Genomic DNA, 11,927 nt, shown 5'->3' on the forward strand with positions numbered 1-11,927 from the left:
ACTTTCCACTTTACTAACAACTCATCTGGGCAAACTTTCCACTTTACTAACAACTCACCTGGACAAACTTTCCACTTTACTAACAACTCATCTGGGCAAACTTTCCACTTTACCAACAACTCACATCGGCAAACTTTCCACTTTACTAACAACTCACCTGGGCAAACTTTCCACCGTCGAGGAGCTTGATGGTGTTTACCAGTTTAGGATGACCATAAAAGTGTATTTCTCAAAGCCACCCCAACACTCCGAGTTTAATAAATACTCTTGTTTGTTATTAAGCAGAAAACTACTTAAAGGGCTATCTGCACTCCGACAACCAATGGTATTGAAACCCGCTTACTAACAGTATAATTCCACAGACATGCCACTGGGAGGGCTTCTAATAAATAACTATAACAATTTATTTGTTTATTGCCAAGAGATCCGTGTTATTTTGGGATATTATTCATATTATAGTTTAAGAACTTAAAGCTTTGTAATAACTTGTAACAATATATATATGCTGTGAAAATCACGTAACAATTATACTACAAAACAGAAACGTTAATATCAGGATTCTGAAGAAAACAGTACGTATTATAAATTTCACATGTCGAACATAATTAAGCTCACAATTTGAAAATGTAAAGCTCCAACTTTTATATTCTAGTCCAAACTTGTAACTGAACAATATAAATCCTCGACCCAATAAGTGAGGAAAATACCAGAAAAAAAATTAACTACATAAGTTATCACAAAATCTGCTCAATAATACGACACTTAAACTCTGATTAATTATAATTCAACAATTATAAGCTCTAACTGAATTTCAAACGACGTCTAATCCAAAACTCTATGGTCTTGAACATCTAGCTTCAGTGGTCTTCAGTTTTCTTTTTGTACATATTTTTAGTTGCTACTACAAACACCTGACCAACTTCATTACAGAAAGTGACAGATTTCTGTACAATCATAGAAACACTTAGTTACATTAGAGCTGGTCAATTAGATACTCAATTAATCAGACTTTATTAATCAATTAACTGATTAAACTCACGAGGCTTGGATAATTGAAATAATCAAAAACAATAACAACTGGAAATGCTAATCAAGTCGAACGACCTTTCAAATGGTAGAAGTAAAACCTCATTACAAATGTCTAATTGTTAAGATATCAATAGTATTAAATACTTTTTTACATTAAACTAAACCATAATATATAGATAAGGGTCCATTTGGTTTTTCAAGGCTGTCCTTTCACCCCTACCCTTGAGAAATGGACAAATTTAAAACCCATCCTTTTATGTTTCGGAAAATCATGGACTCTTCTTCTAAATTCTTGTAAATTATTGGCATCTATTATGGCTAACAGTAAGTAAGTTTATAAACCAATCACCCTGTTAGAAAAATAAAACTATCTAACTAGAGTCCAACCTGTTTTTTCAAATCTCAAACTTGTGCCATCTTGTCTTATTGTATTCTGAATACATCATAAAGAAATCAGAAGCTTTTATTATATTGATCCCCCAGATAATCTTTTAAGCTTAACAAGGTCATCTCTTACCTTTCTTTTCTCAAGAAATAATATGAATTAACTCATCCTCATAAGATAACCCCCCTTCTATCCCCAAACTCTGAACCCCTTTTCAATAAGATAAGAAGACCAAAATTGTACTGTATTCCAAACAATGCCTAACTGGTCATTTGTACAGAGAAAAAGTTACCTCTTTTGTAATCAATATTTCTATAAATATCCCCTTGATTCTAATCTTTAATACTAGCAATCAAGCACAACCTCAACTGCTTCAGTGATTTAACTGCCACTACACAAAGATCATTATCATCAGTCACTATTAATATAACCTACAGGAAACAAGGGATTATTTGGTTCTTCAAGGTTGTCCTTGCACACCCACCCTTGGGAAAAGTAAAAATGTAAACAGACTCTTTACTTTTCTGTAAAGTGTTGATTCCCCTCTTAAGTTTCCGAGAAGTTCTTTCCTCCATTATTGTCAACAGCAACGTATTCCATGTGTCAATTACCATGTACAAAAATAAAACTGTATTAACTGGAGCCCCACCTGTCTTTTATTAAATACCTTAAAATTATTTCTCCTTATCAATTCCCTGAATAATCTTAACTTCAATTAGATCAGCTGTTATTTTTCTTTCCTCGACACAAGAGGCTTAGCCTTTCCTTATAATGTAACTCTTCAATCCCTAGAATAATCCAAACATCTTAAACCGTTTCAATAATTCAGTATCCTTTTTTAGATAAGATGACCAAATTTTACACATCTGTATCGAATATGGGATCCAAATTATGAAGCCACTTTTTTTTACTATGCACTTACTTATAATTAAAGGTAAATTTCAAAATATTTTTTACAATATACCAATTGTAGCACCTCAGCATATCTTCAAATACCAACTGTAACACCTCAACATAAATATAAACAAACAACTCCACAACCTGTATTAATCTACTAATTATGTCCCTATCAATATCAAAAAGGCCCACACAATGACTCTGAGATTCTCTGTTACTAACACAGGTTCAATTTTTCTGTAATTACAAAACACTACAGTGTGGGGCTAGAAAAACACAAATAATTAAAAGGCTTAAGTATTTTTGAAATACAATCTCTTCTTTGTGAATACACATTTTTGATGGATTAAAAGAAACTCCTTTCAACTTCAAGCTTAAAAAAGCTACACCATTAATATTGTCTTACTAAAGATTGAATTATTTTTTAACTGAACTAAAAGATGGTATTATTTTGTTCAATATACATTCATATTTATTCTTTTTTTACTGTATTATTATACAATTATTACTAAGAGTTTGTTGAGGTTTACCAAAGCTAAGTTCTGAGAACGGTAACTAAATGTAAAATTAAAGAAATAGATTAACGAGTCTGACGTAAGTCAAGATCCAAGAACTTGAAGATTAGCTACGAACTAAGCGGTCAGTAACTCAGTATTTACTACTACGTAATTGTAATACACAGTACCTGAAATAAATATCATATTTCAATTGGTACTTACCATTGTTATTATGTACACAGTCTCACTTTTTTTGGTCAAATATTATAATAATTACACTTATTCTAAGTTTTTCGTCAAAACTTTGGCTATGTTAACGGTAATTTTGAAATTATTAAAGGTTAGGCTTAAGTTACTTCCTCTTTGTATCCAAATAATTTATCAGCCTCGCCTACTTACTCCTACCGGCAGTACTATGTTGTTTGCCAACGACTAGCAACTCAATTGGCTTTATGCTTCCTGTCACACACAGAGGTTTGCTGCAGGAAGAAAAGAGTTATAACAAAATATAATTAATAAATAAATAACATATATGAATACCACAAAAAATATTATGTTATTAGATCATGTTCACTATACTTCTGAAAGCTTTTCAATATACCCAAAATATATTTTTATACATGAATCTATTTCGGATTTTCTTATGTTAAACACCAACTCCTTCATTTTTTTCAGTGTATCATCAACACTATAAAGGAACGTCGCCACGATAAATATTATCCTACTCTATAACAATTTAATAATAATATACTAACGACAAGAGACCGTTGATCCTTCAAGTCTGTCCCTAATAACACAACCTGGAAAAGAGTTAAAACATAAAGCAACCTTTATTTTTCAGGAAATTATCGATTCCTCTTTTAAACTCTTAATTGTAAAGTGCCAGCCTCCAATATTGCTGACGGCAATTCTTTCCATAACCCAATCAGCCTATTAGAAAATAAAAACATTTTGACTGCAGCCCAACTTGTCATTTATCAGATCTTAAACTTGTGTCCTGTCGCTCTATTGTCTTCAAAATACAGCACAAAGAAATCAGGGACCTTTATCCTATCAATACCTCGTATAATCCTGTAAACTGCAATAAGAAAACCTCTTATTGTTATTTTTTTCAAGAGAATTTAAGCGATCTTACCCTATTCCAATAAGATAATCACTCTCACCATCATAGCAGCCCTCCTCTGAATCCATTTTAATAAGTCCCTATCCTTTATGTTCGTAAATAAAGAGGCTAAAACTGTACACAGTATTCAAAGTGTGGCCTAACTAGTAATGTGTATAAATAGATAATTATCCCATTTGACTTGTAATCAATATGTCTATAAGTACAACCCAAAATTCTATTATAATTGCTACTAGTAACAGAGCACTACTTTGATAGCTTGTTTGTGATTTATTCATCATTATGCCAAGACCTCTTATTCAGTAACATTAGTGAGTGTGTTCCAAGTTATGATAACCCGAATGGATAATCTTGTAGCTACTGTAATTAAAGATCATTTATCAATTATTTGTCTAACTCATTAATGGATCAAAATCATTTTGTAGTACCTCACCATCCTTAATATCCAAGAGTTTAATGTCATCCGCAAACTTTATTAACTTACTGATTATTTCCAATCAAAATTATTAATGTAAATAAGAAAAGCGAAGGTCAAAGTTTTGTACCCTGAAGAACACCATAAGCAATAAGTGCCCAATTTGACTGGCCTATATTAAGAACAACTCTTTGCTTTCTCTCACACAACAATTCATTTTACTAATCCTTTAAAAAAAATCCTCATTGATGTTATTTTCTTAGCTAATCTATTGTGTAGTACCTTATTAAAAACTTTTTCAAAATTTAAATACACCAAATCCATATCCTTTTCATCATCCAGATAACACGTAACATCTTCGTAAAAAATTAACAGATTATTAAGGGAAGATTTCACTTTATTGAATCCTTATTAATTTTCTTTTATAATATATAATATTTCACTAGACGATTTTATAAAGCACCTTTTACCAGTCTCTCTAGAATGTTTCTCACTGCAGAATTAAGACTAACTGATCTATAATTGCTAGGACAACACTTATAATCCCCTTTAAAAATAAGAGTAACATTAGCAATTCTCAGATCAGATACCTGCCTATTCTATATTGATCTACCAAAAATGAAACAGAGGGAGAGAGAGGGGGCTCGTATATCTGATATTGGACCTTTATTATGACTGGAACAGTTTATTTAATTTTCACAAACTTTAGTGGTAAATGAGAAATATGTATTTATATCAAAATATTTCTTTTATTCGTGATAAATGATCTATAAAATATGCATCAGTAATTAATCTTTTTTCTTGAATGAACAAGCTGACAAATACTCGGTTGAAATTACAAAGCAGCTTTCAACATTGTATGTTTTTGACACTTCTGGCGGCAAAGTTATTGATTACAGTAAAAGTGTCAACCTCAGTACTCATCATAATGAGCACATTCAAACAATCCTATTGGAATACGTTTAAAAAATATAATGGGTGCGGGACCCGTAGTATTTGTTACTTATGCGAATAGGCTAATCCGGCAGTGCTAATGGTACTTAATGTTACAGATATCTTGTAAAGTTATTTATAGTGTCTATATTACGTGAAAATGTTGTTTATTTGTTGTTGTCTTTAGTTAAAAATTGTAAAGATATTTCACTAAGAGTGAAGAATATTATTTTGCTCAGGTTTTGAGCTCAAAGACGGCCGTTGGGTACTTAGTAGGTCCTAAATATGAGGATTTGTGTTTTGAGTCACCGTGTTTTCATTATTTCAGAATATATTTAAAGAACCTGTATACAACGAGAACTAGAACGGAAGCTTGTACCAACTTGACCCTTTGTCTGTTTCTACCCACTTTACAAAGAGTGATATTTGTGGAAGTTAATATGGGTTGAAAGGCTCGTTCCCTTACATGTGCATATTTAAGATATTCATTGATGTAGGTAATATATGGATTGTGGAATATCACACTAGGACTTCTGTCTGACTTGAACGTGTGGTATTATGTTATTCTTCTTTTTTTAGAAGCCCTCTCTTCAGCCCCAACAGCTAGTTACAGTCTTACTGTTAAGGGAGGAGTCTGCCGGCAGGTGACAAACTTGCATATCATTGTTCATGGCTATTAATGATCGAGAGACTTTACGAAATACCTAAAACAAGGCTACATTATAACTACGAGTTACTCGATAGATTAGCCGTGAAATTGTACAAGTAAGTTTATTTTTACAATAGTCGTTTGTGATTATTGGGGAGAGGGGGAGCTTTTTTTAAGGGAAATTTGGGGCTCTTAGTTACACAATAACTGTGCACTGTTAGGGCTATGGATACATTTTAATAAGATATGATCAGTTGGTCAAAGTTGTTAAGGTAACTGGAGAATCAGCCACTTTTGGTTGCCCTAAAGTGCGACTTCTTTATTTCCCCTTTGGTGGTATTGGGACTCAAACCACGCAAACTCAGAATGACAGACTAACCGTGGTACCGTGTTTCACCTGAAAAACAAAAGTAACTCGCTACCTATATATATATATACACGTTACGTCTATTATAGTAAGATTAACTTTATGTTTGCACATGACATTGCTTTGGTTTTGTCCTTCAAGTTGATAGACAGTTGTCATGTTTAGTAGCTGAGTGATCAGAGATGAAATAAATGTACCAAGTATGTGAAAACTGTTGGCTAAAATATTGAAACCTGATGATGGAAATCCTTATTGAAACGTTGTACACTTATTATTATGTTAAACTTGTAGTAAGGTTTCTTCCTTACACATTGAAGCCACTTTCAAACTTTTTATCAACACCACATACGGACTAATTGTAGTATTCATACCTCATTCAAAAACATTTAGAAAAAATAAAAATTTGCTAAAAAAAAAGGATTATTCTGGGAGGCACTGCACGGGAAAAGTGTACGGATTGTGCAGATGTAAACTGTAATGTTCTTATATAATAAAAAGTGGTACCCTTTATTGAAAAAAAATAAGTTTTTTTTTACTACTACATCTTTAGTATTATATTTACAAATTACATCAATAAAGATATCATCAAACCTTCACGTAGAGTGTCACTGAAAGTCATGTTATTGTTGTGAGAAGAGTAGTTCTATTTCAAACTATGTTTTAATATAAAGAAATGGTTGTTGCACATACTGTAGTTATTTTTCTAATTGTCTAAATTTTGAAAACCCAGTGTGAAATTTTTTTTATAGAATTTTGTTTGTGATGCCACTCAATAGATGGCGCCATATTGTATTTATTATTTCGGTCACATACATAGATAGGTACACGCAAGTCGGGCTTTTCAGTTAGTAATAACAATTTAAATATATATATTTACACGCATGCTCTTTACATAGAATAATTAGGATTCAATCACGTTCTGTAATTCATCTGGAATTTTTATCTTGAGATGTTATGGAACAAGTTCTTTGTATAATCAAGTAGAGTTTTAAGCCTTTTAAAAAAAAATATATTTCTTTTTCTTTGTATAACCAAGTGGGTTTTTTAAGCCTTTTTTAAAGATCTTTCTTTGGCCTTAAGTTTTGATTAGAATTAACGGTGAAGACTCCAATAGTCAGTATATGAAACTACTTTTGTCATATATTTCCTTGTTTTACAGTATAATGGTGATGATTGTTGTTATTACTTGTAATCTTTCAAATTAAATTAGCTTGAAAAACATCTTCAAACACATACTGCAAGTACAAAAACAGCTGTTATCAAGTCTATTTGGAATAGAGTTCCTAACCTGTTCTCCAAGACCATATTTAAATATATCAAACAGATAAAAACATAGAGTCTACTTTGTGTACTCCAATCTTTGTTTGTAGGGTGACAGTCTGCTTTGTAGGGTGACAGTCTACTTTGTGTACTCCAATCTTTGTTTGTAGGGTGACGGTCTACTTTGTGTACTCCAATCTTTGTTTGTAGGGTGACGGTCTACTTTGTGTACTCCAATCTTTGTTCGTAGGGTGACAGTCTGCTTTGTGTACTCCAATCTTTGTTTGTAGTGTGACGATCTGCTTTGTGTACTCCAATCTTTGTTTGTAGGATGACTGTCTGCTTTGTACTCCAATCTTTGTTTGTAGGGTGACAGTCTGCTTTATACTCCAATCTTTCTTTGTAGGGTGACGGTCTACTTTGTGTACTCCAATCTTTGTTTGTAGGGTGACAGTCTACTTTGTGTACTCCAATCTTTGTTTGTAGGGTGACGGTCTACTTTGTGTACTCCAATCTTTGTTTGTAGGGTGACAGTCTGCTTTGTGTACTCCAATCTTTGTTTGTAGGGTGACAGTTTGCTTTGTGTACTCCAATCTTTGTTTGTAGGGTGAGTCTACTTTGCGTACTCCAATCTTTGTTTGATGAAGGAGTCTAACGAATGAGTAAAAATGAAAGTTGAGTACAAATGTACCCATATTTATCTCTATATGTTTCGTTTCTACATTTGTACTAAAGGATTAAGAATGCTAAGACACTAAAAATGATACATACATTTTATAGTGATACTTCATCTGAATGTTCCTAATGAGAAAGGGTTTTATACATCCTAAAACACACACACACACACACACATGCATATATAACCAGGTAAATTATATATTCATGAGTAATGAAGAGATTATTTAAGCTTCATAATTATTTTACAATGAATTAACAAACATTCAGGCTGTCATCAACCAGACGAAACAACTGTGCATGTGTGCCACTTCTTAATGCGACATCATAAGCCGTGTCTCCTGACTGCATTTTGAGTGTGCAGTCGGTTTCTGGCTGCCACAGCAAAAGTTCTAAAGTACGAGCACTCTTTCCGTGCGCAGCTGCCAGATGTAAAGCCGTTAGTCCTCCTTGAGATGTGGCATTTACACAACCTCCATTCTGAAGCATTAGAGCCGATGCTTCTACATTGTCCCATTTACTAGCACAGTGGAGAGGCTCCCAGTGGTCAGATGTTTTAGCTCGTACATCAGCTTTGTAAGAAAGCAAAACCTACAAAAGTAAGCTAGTTCATAAAAATTACCTCACAGAAATGATGAAGACTTTTCTAGAACTGCACTGTTCTTATAAAAACTATAAGAATAATGAGAACTACAGAGTGTCTGAAAAGTCTGGAACCGCATGCTGTCCTTGTATTCAAAACAAGTGTGGATTAACTCAACCTTCTCAGGTTTGGACAACACCAGAATCGGCCGTGTATTTGAAATTAAGGAAAGCTGCAAATCACCTATGGTTCAATATTTTTCAGACACCCTGTATTCACCTACAAATGTACACTGTATGTTTCTTCTATCAGAAATACCCGCAACCACAATATTTAATATTAATCTTTCAACTTATTAATTGGCTCCACTAGATTTATAATAGCATGTAAAACATGGACTGTAGTTTCGATAGGTGAAAACTAAATTTGTGTGAAATCTTTTAAAATGGTTCAAGCCTTATCGCAATCAAAGCAAGAAACACTGGTACGAGTTAATATTGTATATGACATGGTCGTTATAAGTTTTATTAAAGTCTAATGAAGATTTTTCAGCTATGCATTAAATTATGGAAGTAACCAACAAGAGGCACCAGTCTTTATAAGCAGGCGTTCTATTTTAGATTAAATTACAATATCAACTTACCAGGGCTGACCCTAGGGGTGGACAACATGTGCCCCCACACAGGGTGCCAAAATCGACATTGAAATTAGCAGTCCTTATCAGTTTTACAGGGGTAGGGGCACAGAATACAAAGTTCACGCAGACTACAATTTTGCGAAGGTCCAGCTCTGCAACTTACCAATGTTAAAAACTTTTCATGTTGAGACAGGAATAATGCAAGTAATACTGGTGGACTTCTAATACTGGTGGACTTCTAGGGAGTGAAGCATGTCAAGAAATAGTAAGCCAATGGAACTGCTAGCATAAATAACTTCAGGCACTCTCTGGCTCGAAAGGACAACAGAAGCAAGCATGAAGAGGATTTTTTAATTTTACTTCTTTTGTATGCCTAAACTACTTAATCTTGAAATCATCTGCCAAAGGTACAGCAATCGGAGAGAAACGTTAAATTCGGTTGACTCGGCCATACAAATAACATTATGTTTTAAATGGATTAATGTGACTAACATTATTTTTGGAAGAGTGAATCGTTAGGCATAATATTTACCATAAAATCACATTGCCTTCTTAATTTGTCTTTTAGGTATTTCAAAGCAGGGGTGGGTAAAAATTATCATTTCAAATCTAATTGTCTGTCTCACACAAGTCACTGCCCACAATGTCTTTCATTCAATCCCAAAATTTGCGACACTGGAACAAATGATCAATTCTTGTCTCTCATCATCCAGCCCAGATTAATTCTAATATTGACTAAAAATAGTAGTTTGATTAGTTTAATTTGTTTTACTAGTAAGTGCCAGCCCTTTAACTCAGCTGGTAGAGCACTTCCCTGGTGTGCAAGAGATCTTGGGTTTAAACCCGAGACCAGGAAATATATTATAAAAAAAATGCCAACTTGGCAGTGACTTGTGGAAGACAAAAAGTATGACTTGAAACTCTAATGTGACTAACTAAAAGGACTGCGAGAAAGGAAGAATTTTCCAGTTAGTCACGATACTGATCCTTTTCTTAAGCCTAAATCACACGTTAAACAGTTTAGGATTTTTAACCTCACTGCAATATCCAGAATAACACACAGTCTTAGTTTTAGAAACAGTTTAGAAATTGTGTTCAAGTTGAAAATTAACTATAAATATTAGAAACTTTTGTCTACGAAGACAAAAATTGTTTACCAACATCATTTAAAGGTTCTACGTTTTCATAACCAGTATACCGGAAGTGTATATATATATTTTGTTAGCCTACTTAGCCTTGCTAATATTGATGTTTCAAATATTTCAGTATAGTGATATCTATAATATGGAAGTGAACTAAAGCGACTAATTTAGAAACGGCTCTAACCACGTGTTTCTCACATTTATGGCTTCGATGTTATTCATGTAGCATGCTCGATGTAGAGGAGTGTAAGAATCAGAGTCAGTGACATTCACCAAAGATGGATTTTTTTCTAACAGTTCCTTCAGTTTCGATACATCATTTTTCTCGGCTGCAGTCAAAACTACATCATCAAGACCAGTTTCTAGATTAAAAAACAAAACATTTATATGAAGATCAAAACTACATCATCAAGACCAGTTTCTAGATTAAAAACAAAACATTTATATGAAGATCAAAACTACATCATCAAGACCAGTTTCTAGATTAAAAACAAAACATTTATATGAAGATCAAAACTACATCATCAAGACCAGTTTCTAGATTAAAAAACAAAACATTTATATGAAGATCAAAACTACATCATCAAGACCAGTTTCTAAATTAAAAAGAGGAAACAATTACACTAATATGTTATTATTATGTTATAATATGTTATTATTATGTTATAATATGTTATTATTATGTTATAATATGTTATTATTATGTCATAATATGTTATTATTATGTTATAATATGTTATTATTATGTTATAATATGTTATTATTATGTTATAATATGTTATTATTATGTTATGTTATTATTATGTCATAATATGTTATTATTATGTTATAATATGTTATGTCTCGATAAGATACACAATAAAACATCAGTTGATTTGAGAATGGCAAAAACCTACAAGGCAATCAGTCTTTTACATTTGATGAGTGGATTAGGATCTGAAAACCTTCACACACTGGGTAGGTTCCTGGGTTAATTAGAACATGTGACAAACCTAACTAACACTAAAGGACCAAACAGTTCACACACTGGGTTAATTAGAACATGTGGCAAACCTAACTAACACCAAAGGACCAAACAGTTCACACACTGGGTTAATTAGAACATGTGACAAACCTAACTAACACTAAAGGACCAAATAGTTCACACACTGGGTAGGTTACTGGGTTAATTAGAACATGTGACAAACCTAGCTAACACTAAAGAACCAAACAGTTCACACACTGGGTAGGTTACTGAGTTCATTAGAATATGTGACAAACCTAGCTAACACTAAAGAACCAAACAGTTCACACACTGGGTAGGTTACTGAGTTCATTAGAATATGTGACAAACCT

At 32.9% G+C, this 11,927-nt stretch overlaps 2 protein-coding genes across 2 annotated transcripts in view; both read right to left on the reverse strand.

The window, feature by feature from the left end:
• LOC106466172 (F-actin-capping protein subunit beta-like) overlaps positions 1–3,243 on the reverse strand; it is a 15,036-nt gene extending 11,793 nt beyond the window's left edge. Inside the window, 1 exon segment of the mRNA XM_013926415.2 lies at positions 3,031–3,243. Coding sequence (XP_013781869.1) covers positions 3,031–3,033 — 3 coding nt within the window. The 5' untranslated portion in view covers positions 3,034–3,243.
• Positions 3,244–8,218: 4,975 nt separating this feature from the next.
• On the reverse strand, positions 8,219–10,992 carry LOC106466170 (ankyrin repeat domain-containing protein 49-like; the record flags this gene model as incomplete). The annotated part of the gene is made up of 2 exons (XM_013926412.2): positions 8,219–8,821; positions 10,791–10,992. Coding segments are annotated over 2 exons (538 nt in total), but the record flags the coding sequence as incomplete, so codon positions are not given.
• Positions 10,993–11,927: the final 935 nt, after the last annotated feature.

Source organism: Limulus polyphemus, unplaced genomic scaffold (genome assembly GCF_000517525.1).
Source record: "Limulus polyphemus unplaced genomic scaffold, Limulus_polyphemus-2.1.2 Scaffold2176, whole genome shotgun sequence".
In the NCBI taxonomy this organism is placed as follows: Eukaryota; Metazoa; Arthropoda; class Merostomata; order Xiphosura; family Limulidae; genus Limulus; species Limulus polyphemus.